This window comes from Ostrinia furnacalis, unplaced genomic scaffold (assembly GCF_004193835.3).
Source record: "Ostrinia furnacalis isolate ACB-3 unplaced genomic scaffold, ASM419383v2 OfSCF5727, whole genome shotgun sequence".
NCBI lineage: Eukaryota > Metazoa > Arthropoda > Insecta > Lepidoptera > Crambidae > Ostrinia > Ostrinia furnacalis.
This window is the reverse complement of record NW_021135966.1, coordinates 50,191-76,135: the sequence shown is the minus strand read 5'-3', so window position 1 is coordinate 76,135 and position 25,945 is coordinate 50,191. Positions and strand designations below refer to the sequence as shown.

Here is a 25,945-nt window from a genome sequence, read left to right as displayed (position 1 = left end):
GCTGCAGGAGTTTGCACAGGTGGCATAAGAGAAGAGATGCCCCAGATGGGGAGAGTCGCGTCATAGGCACAGGAAAGAAGAGTAACGAATTTGTAGGGAGTAAAAAAGGGTGGCGAGATCGTCAGAAGCAAAGACAGCCGCAGATCTGCGCATATATCCCGTGACTCGGCCAGGTAACCGTAAGCTTGGTATGGCCATGGGAAGATGGAGGGATGTCCTATATCTATCATACCATAGTATCTACGTCAGGCGTGAATCCATCCCGCGTCTGGAACAGTGCAGTAAGCGAACCACCGACTACGTTACACTTTAGGCCCTCGTTCTAACATCCTCCAGTAAGAAGAATCTCGGAAGAAAGACGCTTGCTAGCGCCGCAGTACCACCAGTCCCTCACACGGAGCTCACCTGACAGATCCACGGATATCTTCTTGTTGCTGTGCACGAGGCTGAGCGGGAACTCGGTGAGGTCGTTGGCGGAGGCGTCGAGCACGGTCAGGTTGTAGAGGTAGGCGAAGGGCCGCTGCAGCGACGGCAGCTTGGCCGTCGTCAGGTTGTTGCTGGAGACGTTCAGGCACGAGGGCTTGGGGAACTGATAGTGCTGTCATACTTGAGGCGGCTGCAGGAGTTTGCGCACAGGTGGTATAAGAGAAGAGCTACTTATTCGTCTCCCCTGCGTCAAAGGAACTCAGCTTTTTGTATTGTGCAGCCCTAGAAGGGGGGAAATACGACCAGAGAGAGACATGGAAGAAAAGTAGAGTGTCCCGGTCTACTGTAATCTGCCAAAGGCAGCCACAGTAATACTCGTAAGGTTGATATATCCATAGAAATGTGAAGGTATGTCCTATCATACTAGCATCTGCATCAGGTGGGATTCGATCCAGGTGAGTGGAACAGTCCAGCTCGGCTGACCTGTAGATTTTCTAGCATAGTATTTACCTGACAGGTTAAGCTCTGAATCTAATTATTCCTCCGGCAAGAAGAGTCTTAGAAGCAAGACGCTTGCTGACCCCGCAGTACCACCAGTCTCTCACGTGAAACTCACCTGACAGGTCGACGGATATCTTCTTGTTGCTGTGCACGAGGCTGAGCGGGAACTCGGTGAGGTCGTTGGCGGAGGCGTCGAGCACGGTCAGGTTGTAGACAGCTGCGGTTTGGCACATTTCTCATCTGATTCGGCCTGGTATTACCGTAAGCTTGGTGTGGCCATGGGAAGGTGAAAGGATGTCCTACTATCACACTACCATCTGTTTTAGGTAGAATTCTATTCTGCGACTGCAACGGTCCAGTAAGTGACCCTCCCGACTGGTCATCAGACTTGAACAAGGCATTTACCTGACAGCTCCTTCCCTCCTACTAACTCTTCCGCAAGAAGAGACTCGGAGGCAAGACGCTCGCTGATGCCGCTGTATCTCCAGTCCCTCACGTGGAGCTCACCTGACAGATCCACGGATATCTTCTTGTTGCTGTGCACGAGGCTGAGCGGGAACTCGGTGAGGTCGTTGGCGGAGGCGTCGAGCACGGTCAGGTTGTAGAGGTAGGCGAAGGGCCGCTGCAGCGACGGCAGCTTGGCCGTCGTCAGGTTGTTGCTGGAGATGTTCAGGCACGCTATCGGCGAGTGCTTGGGGAACTGGCCTGGAAACGCATCGATATTATCATCATCCATCAGCCTGTGGAAATCAGCTTAGGTAAAATGCTGCAACGGCTATGCCGTTTACCCCAGTGGCTTCTCAAATGCAAAGGAGTCAACAACATTTGAAACTATGAAACTTTTTTGCAAAATAATTCTTTTTCCCGGTTTGCTCAAATAGTTTGGAGTTAAAGACGCCATGCTCTATTGCCCGAAAGTAAATGAGTCATGTAAGTAGACTCATTTACTTTCGGGTATACCATTGTTAGTACACTGCCGGAACCGCCAAAAATAATGCCGGATTAACATCTGCCAGAACAAATATGCGTACATTAGGCCTCCCCAACCAGCCTGTGTTCCAAAATCCTCCATGTGCCTCTGGTAAATTAGAGGTTTGTACTCTTGCAGTGGGACAAAATGACCTAATGATGTTACAACATCTAAAGCCCGGTCCGTGAGCACGTAGAATTTTGTCCAATGACCCCTAGCTATCCATCCTTATCGCTCACGCGTAATTATATTGCTGTCGCGACTGTGCGACTGGCACCCGCAGTGAGTGTGCAAGCGCAATAGCAACATAATTACGCGCGAGCGATAAAGATGGGTAGCTAGGGGTCTTTGGACAAAATTAGGAGTAGGCAATTGTCGTAACTCACCGCTGATCTTGCCGATGTCTCCGTCGGTGAGCGCCATGGAGGCCAGGCGCCGGAACACAGCTTGTGACAGGTCGAGCTCGTCGATACTCGCGTTCAGAACGTGCAGGTACGTCGTGTTCTGTGTTACTGGAAGATAACAACATTTCCTTTAATTGTATTAAAGCCAAAGGTTTACAATGTACCATTAAATAAATTAACCAAATAACAACAACGAATCCTACTGTAGTTTACAGCAATTCTTATAAAGAAAATTTTATAGGCAGGTAAGTAATCTGTGAAATAGGACATCCACCATCTATCTAAAGTGACGATTTTAGAATAGTAAATGCATAAATACTGTAGTTACAAGCAGAGGATGAATAAAAAAGGCGGGAGATCATGCTTAAAAGCGCATTCCTTTGCGAGAAATATGAATTATGTTGATAATAATATCCAGCTTATTTAATAATTCGGTTCCTATTTCAATTATGTATTTATCTAAACACATAATTAGCAATTGGGATATTATAACATAGTTATTGAGATCATCAGTAACTAGTCCAAGGCAGCAGGCCAGCCGAATCAGCGATAAAATTAATACTGAATACGTCATATCAAGGTATTATTTATTTACACGCGTTGGTGCATATAAAACTAAGTTTGGTGCATAAAACTAAGTAGGTAACTTTACTCTGAAACCATTTCTAAAACACTTTGGGAGATGTATATTTAGAAATACAAGCGAAGACCAACTATTTAATATTTATTAAATATTACCTAAAGCTGAAACTTAAAATAGTTTCTCAAATCATGATATAAATACCCAGTCAGGCCATTATTTTAGCTATAGGAAAGTTATAAACTTTAGGATTGCCATTATAAAATAAAATAAAAACAAGAAATAAACAAAGATAAAAGAATCACGACAGAAATATCACTTACTTGAGTCGCCTGCGCAGCGGGGACAGAAACAATTCGCATATTAATGGAGTTGTTACAAACTTACAATGTTATTGTGTTTTATTGTTATTACTATGCAAAAGGGTTACAACAATTTGAATAACATGGAACAAAATAAATAAGCTAAGACAATAATAGACTAAGAGCTAGTGAACGCCAGGGCTACCTATGTTGGGAGCATGCGCTGACAAACTTTCACCTTTTAAAAAATAACGTAGGTCTAGCCACGTCTGGCGTTCACTTGCTCTTAGTCTACTTGATAGTGACAATAAATCGAAGCACTAAAACGGTAGAGAGTGTTTTTCTGATAAGTCAGAGACCATCTCGAAAGAAAGCAAAGGATCATTTTCTCAAGTGAAAATCTCGTAAAGCAGAAATGGCTGATCCCAATAAGAAACTCCACTCCCTTCTGTTTTGCACCACCTATCGCCAGCTATCGACGTATTAGAAATCGCGTAGGTCTTTGCAACATTGTCTCCTTCGATACTTGAGACGATCGTCAGTCGTCAGTAATTCGATCTATCTATTTAGCTAGAGCAGACAAAGACAAAAGACAGCAGACAAAGGAAAAGTCGAAGGAACCCATTCTTTTTTTTTTTTTTTTTTGTTTATTAGGCTGCCGTGCCAGACTCTGTCAAACGCCTTTGATACGTCCAGTGAAACGGCAAGGGCTTCTCCGTGTTTCTCAATGGCCTCGCTCCATAAGTGTGTGGCATACACGAGAAGATCGCCTGTAGAACGACCATACCGAAACCCATACTGACGGTCGCTAAGTAGGTCATTTTCTTCAAGGTATGACAGGAGTCGGCCATTGAGGACACGTTCCATTATCTTGCAGAGTATGGACGTAACAGAGATGGGTCTATAATTTGTTGGGTCAGCACGACTGCCCTTTTTAGGTACGGGCTGTACGTTTGCAAGCTTCCATGATCTAGGGACTAGTCCAGTCTCAAGTGAGAGTCGATACAGGCGTGTCAGAATAGGAGACAACTCCGGCGCACAGTTACGCAGGACTATTGCTGGAATTCCGTCGGGTCCACTGGCTTTATTTATGTCAAGAGAACGCAAGACATTTAAAACCTCTCTCTGCCGTATGCGGACCTCACGCATGGTGATAGAGGCAGGTGGTAATGAGGGTGGTATTTTGCCTGCAACGTCAAGACGCGAGTTATCAGCGAACAGGGTGGCAAAAAGGTTCGCTTTTTCCTCAGCAGAGTGAGCCAGTGAGCCATCAGGTTTCAGCAGTGGTGGCAGGCTGGGGCGACAGAAGTTGGATTGGATGGCCTTGGCAAGGGACCAAAACGCTTTGGACCCGGCTGGGTATGAAGCAAGTTTGGTGCCAATGCGTCCAATATGGTCGTAGCGAGCCCTGCGTAACGCTTTTTTGCAAGACTTGGAGGCTTGGTTATAGGCTTTCTTCAGGTTGCGAGTTTCTGGTGAGCCGCGCGTTCGAGCATCAGCCCATGCCAGAAAAGCTGACTGCGATTCGCGTGGCAGGTCACCAATGCGCTGGACCAACCAAGTGAAATCAGCAGTGGGAGACGGCATATGTGTCTGCGCCAGACAGTCCACTAATAGAGAGAGATGGAGGGAGATCGTGCGGAGAGTTGTATCAGCCTCTACAACCGATGTGAACAATGCCTCAACGTGACCACGACCGCTCTGCCAAGAGCGTAACGAATAAGAAGAAGAAGAGCAGACTTACTGGAGTCGCTGAGGGCGTCCTTAAGCCGGGCGCTGTCCAGATCACAGCAGAAGACGGACACGTCGCCAACCTTCTTGCAGGAGCCTGGGGGTGGACATTCGTCGCGCGGCATGTGGAAGCATTTGCCTAGCACTTACAATTGGAACTCCTCAAGTTAAACTAAGTACATGTAGACTTACTGGAGTCGCTGAGTGCGTCCTTAAGCCGGGCGCTGTCCAGATCACAGCAGAAGACGGACACGTCGCCAACCTTCTTGCAGGAGCCTGGTGGAGGACACTCGTCGCGCGGCATGTGGAAGCATTTGCCTAGCTTCAGGTAGCGCTGGTGAGCGGGTTCGGGCCGCTGCGTTGATGCCATAGGCGGTTGCTGACGATTGCACAGAGAAAATACGAATTAGCTTTACGTATTACCACGTATTAAGTACTACTAATCACATTGGCTACTTTGGTACTCCTACGGATCTCCATTTGTGATTCGAACACATAGGGAATCTCCCGAACATAGCACGCTCCGTCGCGCTTTGGGTGATCTTAAACCTTCTAATGAGACCAATTCTACCGTGACTAGTAGGGACCATGTCTCAATTCCATACGTCATCACTGGCAACACACATTGGTCAAGAACTTTAGGCTTGAAACACTGCAGTATTTTTGACGAAATGTCGCGTTGCGTCTAATAAAAGTCATGGGAAGCATCTGAACGCGATCAGCGCAGGACCGGTAATTGTGGAAATCCTCAGCAGCGGAAAGGTGTCCTCGCAAAGACAGCGTAGTTTTTTTTTAAACAAACTAGCACAAAAATTATTCCAATGGCATAACTTAACATAATTTTCGTATTTATAAAATAGGTAATCCATTACCTCCCTCGGCGCGGGCTGCTCCAGGTCATCCACCCTCATCTCGATGGTCGGCAGATGCAGCAGCAGGTACACGACGAGGGCCCATAGTGCGCTCTACGACAAAACAAGAATACCTTTAACAATAACTCATGATCTTAAAGCAGTAGGTACCTATGTAGTTGCGTTCAAAGTATTAAAGACGATTCTCATACAGTTTTCACTGGAATGGGAGAATATTATTGACTGGGAACCTCACATAAAGCAGCGCGGGGGAGGTTGTGCTCTCTTTACACACAAGTCTCTGTCTATACCTACCTATATCTTTATTATTTTTTATACTATTAATTTAGCCTAGTAAAACTACCTACTAACAATTATGATGTTAATGCTATAAATACTTTGACGATTCAAAGATTTAATACGTGGGTAGATTAGTAGCCTAGATTACATTTTAGTGTCTTTTAACGGTGCTACTATTGCAAATAATTTTAACTACATAATCGGCGAGCCACAAATTAAATTCAACTTTACGACTGCTTAATCAAACAGGTCATTATTAAATCATCACTAATTATACAAAAAACGTGTTCTTAGAAACCATGTAAGTAAGTATTGCATTTAAGACGTCATCTTGTTCAACGCCGCTTTCTTTTCAAATAGAAAACTACCTCCGAAAGTCAATTTACATGTTTTCTCAATTAGGCTATCACATACACAATTTTCTTTGGTAAGTGTGTGAAAAGACTGTTGGATACTTGTATTTTGGTGGGTAGGTGGGTTTTAAAACGACCAACGCAAACATTGCCAGAGTAAAAAAAAATATCTATGCTTTGTTCACAACTTTTTGATGATGTTTTCTAAATTACACAATAAGGAAGACCAACGAGATTGCTAATTGAAAAAAGAATCTATGGGTGTGGGTAGATACGTAACAAATACTGAAAAGTTTTATTCACTGAACAGATTTATTACGAATACGAATCCAATGGATATGTGATATCCTCACGCAATAAAATTCACACAAAAATACTTTACACAGGGTGCAACCGGCTGCTCGGAAAATATTTAGCAGTGAACTCAGGCTTTCAGTGCCCGCCCCAGGGACTTACATACAGTTTAAAATTTTAACAAATGTAATTACCTACTTTACTAGTTATTCGTAACAAGGTGAAGTTTCATAAAAGACGTCATTAATCCAAAAATAAACGTGCCAAATATTGGACATACATACTTGTTGTTGTTGATGTACTTACATACTTGTTTCGTTTAATTCATTCAATGATTAAGATCTTCGGTAAACTCTGTTTTTTCCTAACACCCTGTATTAGAAACGGACCACCGCGAGAGCTGTAACCGCGCTATTTCAGGCGCCAACAGGTGGAACCGAAAACACACAGATGAGTGATTTGTTGCCATGCAATCATACAAGATGGATAGCAAGCAAGTGTAGTAAGATCTTCGTGGGGAACACTTGGGAGAGACAAAAAAGCAAGGGAAGAAACATGTAACGTGAAAAATATTGCCTACTATATTAACTAAAGGATGGAATATTATGTAACTTAATAAGATTAGGCCAGGGATGCCATCCATGGATTAGGCTATTAATAGTATGTTTAAGACTTAACGATTTTAGGAACTAGTTAGGTTCACATGTTGAAAAGGACCCCACGGAATGTTAACCAAGAGATGATTGTCTAGTAAAAAGACGCCGCAAGATATAACACTGTAATGATTATTCACAATAACTGAGATCTGCCATTCAGGCACAATTCAGGCGGTCTTATTGCTAGGAAGCTATCTCTACTGGTAGAGACTCTCCCTGAGAGGTAAGTAAGTACAGACAATTTGATGTCTCAGAAAGAGTACAGAGGTATAACTGAAATAACATAAGTGCTAGGAGATACGATGATTTGTGGATACAAAGTTTAACACCCACAACACAAGAATTAAAATGTTAATTACAGGAAAACGAAGCTAATGCCACTTATCATACACATGTAGTGCGCAGATATACATATATACCTACACCTATTACTTTACCCGGTTTACATAATTATTATGAGATTGCAACACCACACGTGTGCGGCATGCGGTCTGCGTGGTGTCTCAGGATTGCCAGTTAATAAATATTTTTAACTAAACTTAAATAATTTTTAACTTAAGATTTTTTTAGGCGACAAATACCAATCATTGGAAGCTTTAAACTTTGTATTAAACTTTATATGGCTCCCTAAAATTACTAAAGTATACTTAGTGGCTAGAATAATATTTTTCACCTGCTCGGATTTCAGTCTGTCGCAGAAAGGCTGTTGCACGCGCCGCTATAGCGATTGTTTTTTAATACTAATAAACACATTACCACTCATTTACGTCGCGCAATCGGGTAAAAAATAACTGACATACATTATTTGCAATGAAGACTGTTCCCGTGTATTTATCGCTACATTAATACATTTCAGGCACCCAGCCAGGGGTCCATATTCGGTTGCATAAAAAATATTGTCATAATTTAAGAGTGCATAAAGTTTTTTGGCATACTCATCATTTCGCATAACGTTCATACAGAATAAATCATAAGGCATATTTTTTTTGCCATAACCACTTTTATTATAATAATATTTTAGTATATATTTTTTTTGTATTCTTGTTTTTTTAATAACGATTTCTAGGCATAACATTTATTGGCATCTAAACCAATGCCATAAATATTACCATTCATAATATACAAAATACCATAATTTTAACAAATATGAAATATAAAAATGTTATAAGTTAACAAATATAAATAGACAAGCAAGCATGCAAACAAGCATGCAAGCAAGCAGCAAGCATGCAAGCAAGCTGCAAGGAAGCATGTAAGCATGCATGCAAGCAAGGATGCAAACAAGCAAGCCTGCAAGCAAGCAGCAAGCAAGCAGCAAGCAAGCATGCAAGCAAGCAGCAAGCATGCAATCAAGCAGCAAGCACGCAAGCATGCAAGCAAGCAGCAAGCAAGCATGCAAGCAAGCATTAGGATTGCCTTATCTCCGGCGCTGCGGGAAGTGCGGTCCTTCCGCTCTGGCGTAACATATACCCGGCATGCCATGCTCGCTTCCGCAGCTTCGGCTTGCTGGTCGCCTTCGGCGACCAGCCTCAGCCGCTCCAGCTCGATATATGTTACAGCGAGCGCAGACCGCACTCCCTCCGCGCCTCCGGCTTTTAAATTACACTCTAGTATAGGGCAGACTAGTACCACGTGGAAGAGACCACGGCCAGTCGGGATCAACATAATTTCAGACCAGGCAAGCTTAATGTTGTAAAAGAAATGTGGACTGTATAATATGTGCGTTATAATAGATAAGAGGGATTCGAGATCAAACAGAATGTATTTTCACGAGCTTAAGTTTTCTAAGAGACAGGTCAAAAATTAAGAACAAAAATGACAATGATACAGAGAATTTAGTTTTTGCAAATCTATAGGCCGAAAGAGTATAAAGGTGGAAGGAGGATCGTTCGCAACATCACAAATACATAATTATTTACTCTTCAATGTTGGTTGCTCTTATAGACAATGTTTATGACTTTAAATGTTATAAATAATTAAATTATGTTTATAGTATTTTATTAAAAACAAACTTTATGTATATAAAAATTATGTTCTTTACATTTATGATTATTTAAATTATGGTATTGAAAATTAGAGAAAGTTATTATTATGCCTAAGAAACCATTATGCATTTAGAATACTATGCATATCAAAGTTTATGCGAAAAAACTTTATGCAAATACTGTTATGCCAAACTAAATTATGATGAAAAATGTTATGCGTCTGAGAGGGCACCCCCCAGCCAGTGGGTGTAACGGTTGTAAATTAACTTTATTTATAGCTGAATATTACGATGCTATCGGCTGAAATATGATTATTTGTCGATGGTTAATGATCGGTACATCAGACAGCGCCTATCAACCACGGTTCAGTCACGCATTTTGACCTTCTTCGGCCATGTATCTCGGCGCAGTAATAACTCCATAGAGCGTCTCGTAGTACAGGGAAAAGTTGAGGGCACCAGACCACGTGGTAGATCACCAATGAGTTGGACGGACCAGATCAAGGCCGCAACTAATTATTCGGTTAGAGAAAGTGCCCGGAAAGCTGCAGTCCGCGAGGAATGGCGCCGTATTGCGAGGAACATCACTCATCGTGATTCACAATGATGACCACGACCACTCTGACAAGAGTGTACCGTCTGAGAAAAAGAAGAAGAATGATCGGTAGTTGTAGGTACTTCAATGGTGTAATCTCCCATGATGTTAGCTTGATATCGCAACATTCGTCATAGAGTGGTTGTTTTTTTTGCAGAACAATGCAAGTATTAAAGTATTTGACCGCAATCGCAACTGATGTTAAGTGAGATGCAGTCTAGGATGATACATAACCTGCCTAGTAAATGCCTATTCACTCTTGCCTTTTCTTGGAGGCCTGGAAATTTATTATAGGCCACTTATCCATAGGATATGACCAAAATGCAGTATCTATAACATCGCCACTGGGATTAACTTAGCTCCTATTTAAAAATGTGTCGATTTTTAATCAACAAGAAGAGCTTTGGGCAGTAATACATAATCTTATGTAGAATAGACCATACAAAAACACTAAAAAACAGAAGTCCAAAAAATACTTCCAAAACTCGTGACTAAAATATCTCCAAATAGGCTTCCCAGACGTGTGCCTGTTTAAGAGCGGCCGCGACCGGACCTCGGCCAATTATCTAATATCCCGCTTCCTCCAAGAATTGAACCCAAGGACTGACGTGTCGGTCAGCCTCGCGCTACTACGCTTGGACAATGCTTTTAACTCTGGATGTCCATTTTCAGCCGTTTCTCGAGTTATGCTTAGCAAAAGAAAGTAATGTTAAGTATGTACAGTGCATGCAATACGAGAACAAACATCGACTACGAAACGATGCTTAAGTAAGTGCATAACAAATAGAATCGCATTCAATCGTACCTAATAATTTTTTTTTGCGAATAGAGCCGTGGGTCGAGTTCCGCTTTATGCAGCTCGACTTTTTCAAGTTGTTTATTCAAAATTTAGAATAGCATTTGATGAATTTTGGTAGAGTTTGATCACCGAGGTGATGAACCAAAAGGAATAAGTTAATCTTTATTCCTCTCTAAGTAGTTAAGATAGGGAGAATTAAGGTATATCCCATCACACAGCAAGTAAGAGAAATGAACATAGCTTCTGTAAGTTTATATTACGTTTCGAAAAGGAAACGAAACTTCTAAAATAAAACATCAGAAGGCATTTAGTTTTAATTTACAACATTTACATTTCAATATCATTTCTAGACCATTTGTTGAGATATCTTTACAGCATCATATAACAGATAAATATCTGCTAACCATATAGAAACCATTCATAGAGCAAATGAGTAAGTACATAATAGTTGTAAGCTTTGATATGATCGCTATAAATAGGGCCCGATAAAAACTTTACATACCTAATAAGGGAAGCGGTACTTTATTGGATCGGCTCGTATATTATGAATCATAGTATTATTTATACTCGTAGTAAACCTACTTACATACTTACACACATCAAATTTTGGAATATTAGGTAACTATTTAAGCTCGTATTTTCTTGTTGTACCTAAAGTATGTACAGAACTCTACTGGCAGAAAAATAAAGATATCCAGAATTTTAAAAACTTCAAACAATCAACTATTTTTATACTGTCTTCGCCAACTGTATTTGTTCACAAAGGAAAGTATTACGAATGAATCATGCACCTGATACGTCATAGTGTGCATGATCAAAAGTCAGAGGATGACGAAGTCCTTAGGTTGGCAAATTATATTTTTTTATTGTGACTTGGGATGGGTATCATCATGTACCTATGTATGAAGTGGGCTTCAAGTTCCATATTCGATGCTATGCCCTTCTAATATACAGGGTGGAATTTTGTAATGCCACCTGGAGGGAAAGTACTCTTACTTAATGCTGTAGATAGAAAAATATACTGAAAGAAAACATTCCTTTATTTTTGAAAAGAAAGAGAACTGCATTCAAAGATTTCCGAATTTTTTTCGAAAATTCACTACCATACATTTGATACAATCTTCTATACATAATTAAAATAATTTAAGATTTCGTGGTTTTCCTTTCATTTTATTAATCAAGTTTGTTAGAGAGATTTCATCCTTATAGTTAACCCTAACGATCGACGTAATAAAAATACAGGGTGTAATTTTTAACAGATTTTAGTTGGTTCAATTCCCGGGTGTAGCAAGCAAATTTTTGGAAATCTTTGAATGCAGTTCTATTTCTTTTCAAAAATAAAGGAATGTTTTCTTTGAGAAAAAATTTCTATCTACAATATTAAGAGTACTTTTCCTCCAGGTGGCATTACAAAATTCCACCCTGTATAGCTCTATTTCAAGTTCCAAGAAAGCCTTACTGACTCTTAGACAAAGTAACATCCGTCTTTTGCACGTAAACACCTACCAACTTCTCTGAATTTCGCTCTATAAGGCTGCGTTTCCACTAAAGATGTGCGAGGGAATTTTTTCATGCGAGAATGTCTAGCTGTACTATGAAAATGTGTGGGAGTTTACACCAAAGCTGTGCGAGGAAAATGTGTCGTAAGAGAATGTGTAGTGGAACTGTGAAAGTGTGGTACAGTATGCGCAAACCTCGCAACGCATCCTTCTCAACACACATCTCTTGCTTTTTTTGCGCAAAAATCTAGCTCCACTGAGCCGTTTCCACCAGAGCTGTGCTGACCGAAGCGAGGTAAATGAAGCGCTTTTATTGGTTCTTTACAAACACATCCCTCGCTACGCATCCTCGCACATCTTTGGTGGAAAGGTAGCCTTACGATCGTGAAATGTTTTTATAAATTGTCATGTTTCCTGGTAAAATCGACAACGCGTCACTATGTCCATAGCTTTGTAACTTGTTTTTTTGATATCTTATCGAGACGTCGAGTCTGCAGCTGACGCGACAATCCCTAGGATTATGGTCCTTCTGAATTCACGTTTCATATTACGCAGATGACTGATAACCAGCATTTGAGGGTTTATAGAGATTATCAAGAGTAGTGTTGTTGCCAAAAATAAACTGGCACCTGCCTATATAAAACTACGTACCTATATTTCAAAAAACATAAGAAATTTATACCTACTCTGATACAAGAGAAAGATTGTGAGATCTACTTTTAGTAAATGACTTTTATCATGAAGAACAGCTACAACGACTAAACCCTAACCATACGACTGAACTATATTTTCAGTAAAACGTGTTAAAAGATCACATTGGACGCAGTGCATGTTTTTTTTTAGAAAATGGCGATAATATCACACTTTCCAGGCAATGATCTGATGATGTGTGGAAACAATTTTCACGAGTAAAAAGTTGACCAACGACAAGTAAAAATAAGTAAGAAGTAGGATGCTTTAATACTATTAATTTGTAATCACAATGTGTGACGAGTGTGAAGTGTTAAATAACTGACATTTGATAGAGTTAATTAATATCAAATTCCCTAGTTCTATAAGAGTTTGTATAGGCCTATGTTCAGCAGTGGACGTCCTATGGCTGAAATGATGATGATGATGATAAGAGTTTCAGGACTTATGTATCCTTCCACATCTTTGGGAAAACATACCAGTTTGTTGATGACAAGAAGTAGCAAAAAACTCACTTAACTCTATTAGTCATTTGAATTATTACAGGAAATTCAATTGAAACATTACGTATATGCGAGCGAGCTGAATGGACTCTACCTGAGGCCATTTACTATTTTCATACATTCCTGCTCTGAAAAGTTTTAACTGCCTTTTTTCAAAAGTTTTAAAACTAAATCTTATTTTTGTAAAAAAATAGGCAGTTCCACAAGTGTGTAATAGTTTTCTAGTAGATAGTTTCCTAGATTGAGTTTCTTGCGCTGCTTCTTCTCAGCACTGGGCCATTTATTGTCCCCTCAGATTGTCCCGAAGCAGTGGTAGGAACTGGGATGTGTAAAAGTGCCTTTTAAAAGCCTATTTGCAAAAATAGATGAGTTTTATGAGTTTTTTAAGTAACATATCCAAACTGATGGATGAGTAAGACATCGTAAGTAAGTAAATGCAGACAGTAAGTCTTCGAAGTCTATCAACAAGCTACTAGCTGGCCGCAGGTATGCTATAATTGCACTCGTAGTATGCACTAAGCCACCAATAATGCGTCGGCGTGATTGCATGCGCATAATTACATCGCGTCAAAGAGTAGCGAGGTGCCGAAAATGCAGATACAGCAACTCATATATTCCTTTATCACTTGCAACTTTTACAACCAAGGGCAACGTATAAATAAATCTACAACCTATAGACCTTTGTATTAGATATACAAGACGGGGTGTGCAGTAAAATATTATAGTTCGCGTCTTTAAACATTCATAAAACATCACGATAAGAAATTATTTTAGTATCACCTATATTTATTTTAAGACACAAGTATTTTTTATGCAGTAGGGGAGACTGGGTACGGTTGAAACAAAGGACGGTTGAAACAGAGCAAATATCNGAAACAGGGACGCGCGCGATAAAGTTTTTCTGTGACAGACAAAATTCCACGCGGGCGAAGCCGCGGGCGGAAAGCTAGTAATATTATAAATGCGAAAGTAACTCTGTCTGTCTGTCTGTCTGTCTGTCTGTCTGTTACGCTTTCCCGCTTAAACCTCGCAACCGATTTTGATGAAATTTGGCATAGAGATAGTTTGAGTCCCGGGAAAGAACATAGGATAGTTATTATCCCGGTTTTTGAAACAGGGACGCGCGCGATAAAGTTTTTCTGTGACAGACAAAATTCCACGCGGGCGAAGCCGCAGGCGGAAAGCTAGTTATTATATAAACTGATGGATGAGTAAGAGATCGTAAGTAAGTAAATGCAGACAGTAAGTGCCTTTTCACACGTTCCGGTTGCCGGCTATCCGGCGCCGGGTACCCGGTGGTGAAGTGTATGGGCATGGTACGTAGCTTTCACATGTTCCGGCGTAATTAATCCGGCATGCCCATACATTTGACGCCGGGTAGCCGGCGCCGGTTAGCCGGCAACCGGGACGTGTGAAAAGGGCCTAAGTCTTCGAAGTCTATCAACAAGCTACTAGCTGGCCGCAGGTATGCTATAATAGCACTCGTAGTATGCACTAAGCCACCAATAATGCGTCGGCGTGATTGCATGCACATAATTACATCGCGTCAAAGAGTAGCGAGGTACCGAAAATGCAGATACAGCAAGTCATATATTCCTTTATCACTTGCAACTTTTACAACTTTATTACCTAACAAGGGCAACGTATAAATAAATCTACAACTTATAGATGACCTTTGTATGATGATATACAAGACGGGGTGTGCAGTAAAATATTATAGTTTGCGTCTTTAAACATTCATAAAACATCACGATAAGAAATTATTTTAGTATCACCTATATTTATTTTAAGACACAAGTATTTTTTATGCAGTACAAGGCAGATATTTGGCCGCAATCGCACAAAGTTAAGAAGAGATACGATCGGAGAGATACAGATATCGGTTGATTTTTCTGAAAAAAGGATAAATCATCAGTCAGATAACAAAACCGCTACTTTGCTGATTAAAATAATCCTAAAGAACGCGAGTCCAGTAAGGGATTACCAACGACATTGGGGATTAGGAACACCAATTGTCTTTATTTGTCTTTTGTATAGGCCTTTTGCAACGGAATGTGTCAAAAAAGAGGCACTAAAATGATCCCATTTAAGCGTCATATTATCAGGCATTAATATAAATGCCGTTCTGTTTGTCGTTTACTCTTTGAATACAGTAATGTCTAAAGATCCCTAATGCACATAAACATGAGCCCACGGTGGATCGATTGGCATGCGCTGTGCGGTCGATTTTGCTGTTCGATCGATTAGCATTTGGCTGGCAGTACCGTTCGCTTGATGTCTGGTTGCCATCAAGAGGTCGCAAGGACGAAGCATGGTAATCACATCATATGTATGTTTGTACCATATGAAATCTATACTTCTATACTAATATTATAAATGCGAAAGTAACTGTCTGTCTGTCTGTCTTGCTTTCACGACTAAACAAATGAACCGATTTTGATGAAATTTAACATAGAGATAGTTTGAGTCCCGGGAAAGGACATAGGATAGTTTTTATTCCGGTTTTTGAAACAGGGACGCGCGCGATGAAGTTTTTCTGTGACAGACAAAATTCCATGCGGGCGAAGCGGCGGGCGGAAAGCTTTATATTCTGATATTTGAAATAATCTGTATAAAATGTCCTACCAGGCACAGTAAGGTAGGTACCGTCAGCGTCAAATATTCGTGACACCCAAAGTGGCCAAAAAGATCATAACACAACCTTATTCCAATCGTAACAAAGACGTGTTGCGAACATATTGGCTACTTTGGGTGTAACGAACTATTAGACGCTGTGCTAAGTACCATTACCAAACGCATCGCAATGTTTTCTATTTTGTAACATAAGGCACAACATGTTGACCCATCGCCCTTATTCGTATTCCTAGCAAGGTATAACAGTACGGCCGTAATCGCCCTAGTTTACTGTGGAATAAAAACTATTTTTAAAGTTTGATGTTTTGTCGATTGCCCTTTTTTTTCGTCAGGAAAATACATTGATTTGTATATCCACCAGCCGCGGGGGCAGCTAGTGGGTTATGTGGGGTTCTCCCTATCAGAAGGGCAGGGCCTACCCACTAAAAACCTGACGTTGTCCTCGGTAGCCATATGAGTCGGGAACGCGGGACATCACTATTGGCATTTTGCCTCAAGCATTCGTCCGCGTTCCCTGCTCGTGGGTACCTTGGCCACATTTTTGCTTAATCTTTTTCACATAGTAACAGAAAAGATTTACCCAATGTTAGGTAATACTGCATCTGCAAACATCGCCGCTCAATAAAATATAGATAATGTATGCAAAGTCACTTACGAGTAATATGTGTAGTTTGCTTATTCTTTGTGTACACAGCCACCCACAGTATTTCAAATAATGAAGAGCAAATGTTATCCGTGAATAATTTATCAACTAATTTTTATGTAGAGTCAGCTTGCTTAGTTATTTTAAATTTTAACCGACTTCAAAAAATGAGGAGGTTATTAACTTTAAGAGTTGCATCTCAAACTTATTTGAAAATTACGGGTTCAATTCTTGCCTTAGGCAATTCGATTTTTTCAAGTTATTTATAATTTTCAAATGAGTCAGCTTGCTATTAAGAAATACTAAACTTAAAGATTTTTTTCATTTGATTTTCATATACAAATCCCTTATCCTGAACTTGACAAAGAATTCATCCTTTGATAATATTTTTTCTGTTTAACTTATTGACTTTTAATTAAGGCTCTAACTGATTGTTTTAATGAAGTGGCCCTTCTGCGTTTAGTTGGCTTGGCTGCATCGTGCGAATTCAAACAAGCTATATTTAGAATGGAATTATTTATGGCTGTGCATTGTTTATGCCCCATTGATAGACTGTCGTGGGCCGGTCGTTATTCTTAAACTGCGTGTAGGAAAAACCATTCCAAATAATAGAAATAGGTAAGTATATAGAGTAGCTAAATACCCGTATCTATTTGCAAATTCATGATAAGTTGACATAACAAATAATGATTATGTGGGTTCTGCGCAAGGATTTTATATTATAATTGAACTAGCTTTCCGGCCGCGGCTTCGCCCGCGTGGAATTTTGTCTGTCACAGAAAAACTTTAGAGATAAAAACTATCCTATGTCCTTTCCCGGGACTCAAACTATCTCTATGCAAAATTTCGTCAAATTCGGTTCAGTGGCTTAGGCGTGAAAGCGACAGACAGACATACAGAGTTTCTTTTGCATTTATAATATTAGTATAGAAGTATAGATTTTTCACGTTAGGAGCATTGATTTTTGTTAATCTCTACATACCCGTATGTCTACTGTTTATCGAAGTGTCTATTCCACATTAATTTTCGTAGTTCGTTTTACTTTTAGGTAGGTAAAGCATTAAGAATACTTAATTTTACTATTTTAACATATTGATAAATGTTTACCTGATTTTTAGACCATACTTCGTAAAACAATATGGTGTACTTACACATAACTTCCTCTATAACCGACATAAGTTTAGATTTTTCAGATAGTGACAGTTGACAAGATATATTAAAGCTTTAAAACATTTTTAAGGTCATAAGTTAATATATTTTTAGTAAGTAAGTACCTCTTTGATAATAAATTTAAAGTAGTTGACAAGATATTTATAGCGTTGTTAATATTAAAAGACAAGACAATGAAATCTACAAACCAAACGCGTTTATTTTAAGAATTCGATTCCTGAGACGCGCCCTGCATTCGTTAGTACCTACCGTCATCGCTGTCGTACTGTACTGAACATCATCATAACAATGACTCATGGTGAATTAATCGAGTGTAATGCGACGATTATCGATTTAGTGAGTGATAACACTTTCATACACTGTCTGTTATGATTTAATTGTTTGAAGATTAATGTGCCTACAACCTCAGCCTACCAAAACAATGTTGGCTCTACAGTGAATAAAAAAATACCAACCGATTTCAAAGCCTACTCCTTTTTTGAAGTCGGTTAAAAATTCGACAGGCACTCAGTCTCGATAGCTCAATGGTAAGGGATGTTTCCCAGCAAGAAAAGGCATAAATGAAAAAAAAAATTAATGATAAGGGTAACGTGATATGTAAGGGAGTTGACATCGAACACCCCACCGTGCACCTCATCAGTGCAACCACGACCAGTCTGACAAGAGTGCCCGACTAAGAAGAAGAAGAACGTGATATAGGGCTGTCTGTATTTAATAACGCTAATCTTTGTAAGAAAACTATAAGTTATGGTTATTTATCACTGTATTTCGGATCCCTAAAACCGTCAAACATTTGAAGACTCGTCAGCGCCAGTATTTGCCGACGTCCGCGCCAAACCTTGGCCATATTTGTCCAAGATAAGAGCTTTGCTCTGAATGGCTTCTAATATTAGATTTATTTGATGTGTTACTTTTTTTAACAAGTTTAACAAGTTTACTTTATTTTATCCTTGAATAAGTAGGTAATAATACATACGACTGATTACATAAGTACAAGTATTTTGTGTTTTTTAAAACCAACATTTCGATGTTAAGCTGTATTGTAAGTTAATCCTCTATCTATCAGATTAGCAGACAGATTTAAAAATTAACATAAAAACCCTTAATCCTCTTTCATATTCAGATATTTCAAGACGTTTCTACACTATCGTACCTCTATAAAAGAGCTATCTACATAAATACCTTAAAGTCCTATCCATTACACGACCCCATGGTTCTCGATAAAAAGCGAATTGGCCATAATTCGCCCAGCAGGGGCCAATATCCCATGTTTGCGGTGTTGTTTACGACACCCCGCCCTGCTGGGACAAGTCCCAATAAAGTACACACCCTGCTTGGGACGCCACAGCGTTGCGACGTACGAGTGACACGACTCGGGCAATGCCCTAACACAGGCCAAACACACAAATTAGATTTGTTTGCAGTGTTCTCCACCCCACCTTGTTCAAACAAGCAGCACCTTCCAAGGGCTGTCAACTGTCTAGATTCCCCGGCTTCAAACGGTGGTCAAAAACATTTGAGAGTGTCAGACTGTTTCAAACAGCTCTGTTTTTGTGTTCATAACTGTATTGATTTCAAGCCTGACAAAAATATTGAAACCTTAGCTTGGTAATATTATTAGGACACATTTCCGGGGCAGACATTTCTCGAGTGGCGACCACAAGCCGGAAAACGTAGTGAGGGCAGGCTTTCAACTAGGTGGACCGACGATCTGGTGTAGGTCGCAGGAGGTGCCTGGATGCTGGCGGCGCAGGACCGGTCTTTGTGGAAATCTTTGGGGGAGGCTTTTGTCAAGCAGTGGACATTATTCGGCTGAAACGAGCGAATTTTTCCGGTGAATATAGAATTATAAAAAATCCGGTTTATTCATCCGGATAAATATTTCTGAAGACAACCCTATTTTCATGGAGTCAAGGGCGTGACAATGACGCCCACGGCGAGCCCACTTGACCGTAATTTCCCCAGCCCTACATGAGTACGAGTATGAATACACTCCAGGGTTGTTTGTTTGCTGTTTTCTTTACGACACCCTGTTCAAACAGGTCCCTTGCGAGCGATGTTAAGGCACAAATACACCTCAGAAACGTCAGAAAGTTAATTGACGAAGAAACAAGAAGTTTCGACATGTTTTCAGGAATAGAGGCGCTTTATCATTAGTTACTTCAGCATGAGTTTGCTCAGTGAGGATAAATGAAAAAAAATCTACGCTATTCTTGTATTGTTGCATCTGTGGGTNCCTCGAGCGCGATGATGTTGCTGACGTCATTGTAGTTAAACAGCTGACGCAGGCGATATTGAGCCTTACGCTACAGACAGAAGGTCGCTTACCGTCTTGAGCTTGTTGTGGCCGATGGAGAAGAGCATGAAGTTGTCTATGAACTTGGTGCCCTCGAGCGCGATGATGTTGCTGACGTCATTGTAGTCGGCGAACAGCTGGCGCAAGTGCTCGTAGGTCGGGTCGTCGCCCACAGCTTGCAGCGACGTTATCTGAAATTGGAATTGACAACATTAAACCAATCATCTCAAGCTGTCAATATTTTTGATATTTAAGCCAGAGATGGCACCTCAAGTTTAACCTAAATTTTTAAAGGCATGAAAAAAACGATGACCACTAAGTGCCACTCACGACCACTGAGATACAAAGACATCGGGTATACCCTTCACCCGAAAAAAATCATTCCAAAGTCGTTTGGTTCCGATTGGGAATAGGCTAAGTCTTCCCGTGGATGTCATAAGAGGCGAAAAGGACAAATATGGGAACAGCAGGTCTCTCCAACAAGTCTTGTTGAATATAGTTTCGTAAAAAAATCTCAGGAGCTGGGCTACTCACATATAGGACACGTTGAATTTGACCGTATTGAGGGGTAAATTCATTGGCATTTCCGTGAGTGTCGCTGCGAGTAGTCGGGGCCCGATAATAGCCACTCTGACAACAATAATTTCGAAGTAAAAAGACCTACTTGCATTGTTATAAGACACGTTAAGCTTCACAGTATTGGGCGACAGATCAGTGACCACCTGCTTCAGACCCAGAGGTCTCGGGTTCGGATCCCAGTGGAAGCATTTTCTGCTCAGTCTGGTTGGTGATAGCGTAGGGCTGGTTCTAATTTTGCCTAGGTAGCTACCACCATCTTATCTAAGTCTGTTCCGGGAGTTGAAGCAAAAAAGTCAGTTCCTCTGTGGTTGAAGATTCCGCGTGAAGCTCGCTTTCACCTTCAGTCTAATCATTACTTTTTATCAGGTGAGATGTAAGCGAAGAACTTCATCGTTGTGGGTAAAAAAAAGTTGCTTTCGACCGGCCTGTTCTCACAGCAGTTAGGCTGAGTTGCACTTTGTTTACTTTTTGTTTTGTTGCTGTCGCGCTCGCACACTCACTGCGGGCGCACGTCGCACAGTCGCGACAGCAATATAATTACGCGCGAGCGATAAGGATGGGTAGCTTGGGGTCATTGGACGGGATTCTACGTGCTCACGGACCAGGCTTTACAACAGTTTTTGTACGGAGTTTCGACAGATTTTTTATAGTAAAGGGAGATGGTGCAACACCCTTAGTGTTCTGCTGGGCTACTCACATTGTTGTAGGACACATTAAGCTTCACGGTATTGGGCGGCAGATTCGTGGGCATCTCGGTGAGGTGTCGCTGCGAGCAGTCCACGGCCACCAGGTTGGTGATACAGTGGTCCGTGCGACTGTCTTTGTAGTCTAGGTGTATGACTTCAGACCCAGAGGTCTCGGACTCGGGTCCCAGTAGAGGCAAAATTTCTGCAGTTTAGGGCTGGTTCTAAGTTCGCTTAAGTAACTACCACCATTTTCCTACATCTGTCACCAGAAGTTTAGCTGGGAGTTGGAGGTAAAAAAGCCGGTCCTCTGTGGTTGAAGATTCCGCGTGAAGCTCGCTTTCACCTTCAGCCTTATCATCACTTTTCTTCAGGAAAGGTTTGATCTGGCTACTCACATTGTTGTAGGACACATTAAGCTTCACAGTATTGGGCGGCAGATTCGTGGGCATCTCGGTGAGGTGTCGCTGCGAGCAGTCCACGGCCACCAGGTTGGTGACCTCGTCGCCCATGAGCTCCAGGCGCTCGAACACGCAGCTACAGTCTAGTGGTATGACCAGTGACCACCTGCTTCAGACCCAGAGGTCCTGGGCTCGGATCCCAGTGGAAGCAAAATTTTCTGCTCAGTCTGGTTGGTGGTAGCGTAGGGCTGGCTCTAAGTTCGCCCAGGTCTTACCTAAATTTGTCACTAGAAGTTTAGCTGGGAGTTGGAGGTAAAAAAGCCAGTCCTCTGTGGTTGAAGATTCCGGATTAAGATGGCTTCCATTTTCAACTGATCATCACTTTTCTTCAGGAAAGGTTAAACTGGCTACTCACATTGTTGTAGGACTGCTGTCTAGTTGGTGGTAGCGTAGGGCTGGTTCTAATTTCGCCTAGGTAGCTACCACCATCTTACCTAAGTCTGTTCCAGGAGTTGGAGTAAAAAAGCCAGTTCCTCAGTGGTTGAAGATACCGCGTGAAGCTCGCTTTCACCTTCAGTCTGATCATCACTTTTTATCAGGTGAGATGTAAGCGAAGAACTTCATCGTTGTGGGTAAAAAAAGTTGCTTTCGACCGGCTTGTTCTCACGGCAGTTAGGCTGAGTTGCACTTTGTTTACTTTTTGTTTTGTTGCTGTCGCACTCGCACACTCACTGCGGCCGCGCTTCGCACAGTCGCGACAGCAATATAATTACGCGCGAGCGACAAGGATGGGCAGCTTGGGGTTATTGGACGGGATTCTACGTGCTCACGGACCAGGCTTTACAACAGTTTTTGTATGGAGTTTCGACAGATTTTTTATAGTCAAAGGGAGATGGTGCAACACCCTTAGTCTACTGCTGGACTCACATTGTTATAAGAGACGTTGAGCTTCACGGTATTGGGCGGCAGATTCGTGGGCATCTCGGTGAGGTGTCGCTGCGAGCAGTCCACGGCCACCAGGTTGGTGACCTCGTCGCCCATGAGCTCCAGGCGCTCGAACACGCAGCTGCAGTTGCTCTCGGCTGGCTTGATCTTGCGGCAGTTCGCGTTCAGCTGATGAAAGATATAATGTTCTTTATTAGCCACTACACAACAGTTTGATGGTGATTCATGCGATCGATTCCGGCCATGGCGACTACTAACTGACTTGGCGGCGCTGGTGCGCCTGAAGATGGCAAATTCCCTCATTGAGGGCTATCGTTTTAGCGCTCACCAGTTGGCGCCACTGTAGAGTAAGGTCCTGTCACTTGCTAGTAGCGAAGACAGTGGTGCCGACGGGTAAGCGCTAAAGTGGTAGGAAGACTATCGCATTTACACTCATCAAGATGGCGCCACTGTAGAGTAAGGTCCTGTCAATCGCCAGGGGTGCCAACTGTTAAGTATAAAAACGATAGCCCTCATTGCGACGAGCGAGTGATAGAAGCTGTGGGCCTAGTGCGCGCCTTGATAAGCGTCATTAAATCGAATTTACGAGATAAATAACCCCATCCATTTTGACGTGTAAAATCATCGATATAATATTATCACGGCGCATCCTAGCCCGCCTGGTGATTGCAAATGCAATAGTTCTCCTAACAGTCACCAGTTGGCGCCACCGTCTTAGCCACAAGCAAGTGACAGGACCTTACTCGCTACTTCGCCAGTGGCGTCAACTGGTGCGCAATTAAATAAACCCTTATTTCGTTGCGGATCCAAAATTTAATATTTTTTTCCCTGGAACAAGCTGGCACGCTATGATGTAGGTAGTTTCAGATCTACACATACCAATTTAATTCTAAAATCTCGCTTTTCTTGACAGGGAAAAGTTGCAGCGCAGTGGGAATGAGAAGTATGTGTTGTACCTAAACGGGTTGTTGTAACTATTTTCAAATGCGTCTCAAAATACAACACTATTCATCAGCCTGTACCTCTTTCTGTATCTTGAGGTGGTCGATCTGCACGACCTGCACGTCCTTGAACCAGTTGAACTGCAGGTCGAGCGCGCAGAAGGTCTGGTTGTAGTGCAGGAACGTCACCAGCGAGCTGTTGTTGGCGTCCATAGCGCGCTGGAAGTGCTTGCATGGGAGGTAGTTGTTGCCTGGAACGTGAGGGAGTTACAGATATTAGCGTCACAGAAAGAATATTAATAGGGGTTGAAACGTTAGGTTTTTGTTGGAAATGTATTCAGGCGACGATGAAGTCCATGCCCTCATCGTATCATACTTCAGGCGGCTGCAGGAGTTTGCACAGGTGGCATAAGAGAAGATGGGCCTATTCGAGCTACTCGACGTCATAAGACGTCACCTGTTTTGTAATTTGTAGCCACAGATGACGAGAGACACGTCAGGTCATATTAGGAGCTCGAGTCATACGAAAATGGAGGAAGAGTAAAGTATCCAGAAGTGCGGCGCGGTGGAATGCAAATTGCCAATATCAGCCGCAGTTCTGGGCATGTCCTCTGATTCGACCAGGTATAACCGTTACGTCGGTTTTGTCATAGGAAGGTGAAGGAATGTCCTGTCATACTAGCATCTACATCAAGCGGGATTCGATTCCGCGATGGCGACAGTCCAGGTATTGGACCAGCGCGGCTGGCCATCAGATGTTCGAACGTATGTCATTTACCTGACAGGCTGCCCGCATTCTAACTCTTCCTCCGACGAGAAGAGTCTTAGAAGCAAGACTTTAAAGCCCGGTCTGTGAGCACGTAGAATTTTGTCCAATGACCGCAAGCTACCCATCCTTATCGCTCGCGCGTAATTATATTGCTGTCGCGACTGTGCGACGGGCGCCCGCAGTGAGTGTGCGAGCGCGATAGTAACATAATTACGCGCGAGCGATAAGGATGGGTAGCTTGGGGTCATTGGACAAAATTCTGCGTGCTCGCAGATCAGACTATAGCTGGTCTCGCAGAACCTGGAGCTCACCTGACAGATCCACGGATATCTTCTTGTTGCTGTGCACGAGGCTGAGCGGGAACTCGGTGAGGTCGTTGGCGGAGGCGTCGAGCACGGTCAGGTTGTAGAGGTAGGCGAAGGGCCGCTGCAGCGACGGCAGCTTGGCCGTCGTCAGGCTGTTGCTGGAGACGTTCAGGCGACGAGGACTTGGGGAACTTGCTAGTCCTATCATACTTCAGGCAGCTAGAGGAGTTTGCGCACAGGTGGTATAAGAGAGAAGGTGCCTATTCAAGCTGCTCGACGTCATAAGACGTTACCTGTTTTGTGATTTGTAGCCACAGATGGCGAGACACGTCACGTCATAATACGAACTCGAGTCATAGGAAAACGGAGGAAGAGTAAAGAATCCAGAGTCAATAAATGCGGCGCGGTGGAATGCAAACTGCCAATAGCAGCCGCAGTTCTGGAATATGTCCCCTGATTCGACCAGGAATGTCCTATCATACTAGCACCTACACCAGGCGGGATTCGATGCCGCCACTGGAACATTCCCGTCTGTAGTGGACCAGCCCCGCTAACCATCAGATTTTTGTACCTGTAGCATTTACCTGACGGCTCATGCCTTCATCTTCTGCCTCTAGCAAGAACAACCTCGGAGGCAAGACGCTCGCTGATGCCGCAGTACCACCAGTCTCTCACGTGAAACTCACCTGACAGGTCCACGGATATCTTCTTGTTGCTGTGCACGAGGCTGAGCGGGAACTCGGTGAGGTCGTTGGCGGAGGCGTCGAGCACGGTCAGGTTGTAGAGGTAGGCGAAGGGCCGCTGCAGCGACGGCAGCTTGGCCGTCGTCAGGTTGTTGCTGGAGGTGTGCAGGCGACGAGGGCTTAGGAACTTGATAGTCCTAACATACTTCAGGCAGCTAGAGGAGTTTGCGCACAGGTGTCATAAGGGACTGCTGCTCGACGTCATAAGACGTTACGCAAGTACCTGTTTAGTGATGTGCAGCCACAGATGGCGAGAGACACGTCACGTCATAATAGGAACTCTAGTCACAGGGACATGGAAGAAGAGTAAACGATCTGTAGGGAGCGAAGAAGTATGACGGGGTGGAGTGCAATCTGCCAAAGACAGCTGCGGTTTGGCACATTTCTCATCTGATTCG

At 42.4% G+C, this 25,945-nt stretch overlaps 1 protein-coding gene across 5 annotated transcripts in view; it reads right to left on the bottom strand.

The window, feature by feature from the left end:
• Positions 1 to 25,945, bottom strand: part of hfw (leucine-rich repeat domain-containing protein hfw) — a 56,298-nt gene that overhangs the window by 9,227 nt on the left and 21,126 nt on the right. For 3 of the 5 annotated variants that reach the window (XM_028316479.1, XM_028316480.1, XM_028316478.1), the window contains exons 6-7: positions 23,812 to 23,981; positions 22,772 to 22,957 (exon numbers count right to left, since the gene is read on the bottom strand). In XM_028316479.1, coding sequence (XP_028172280.1) covers positions 22,772 to 22,957; positions 23,812 to 23,981 — 356 coding nt within the window. Of the gene's footprint in view, positions 1 to 20,184; positions 20,373 to 21,841; positions 21,932 to 22,771; positions 22,958 to 23,811; positions 23,982 to 25,945 lie in introns of those variants that run through there. The other 2 variants (XM_028316482.1, XM_028316481.1) reach the window with 2 other exon arrangements.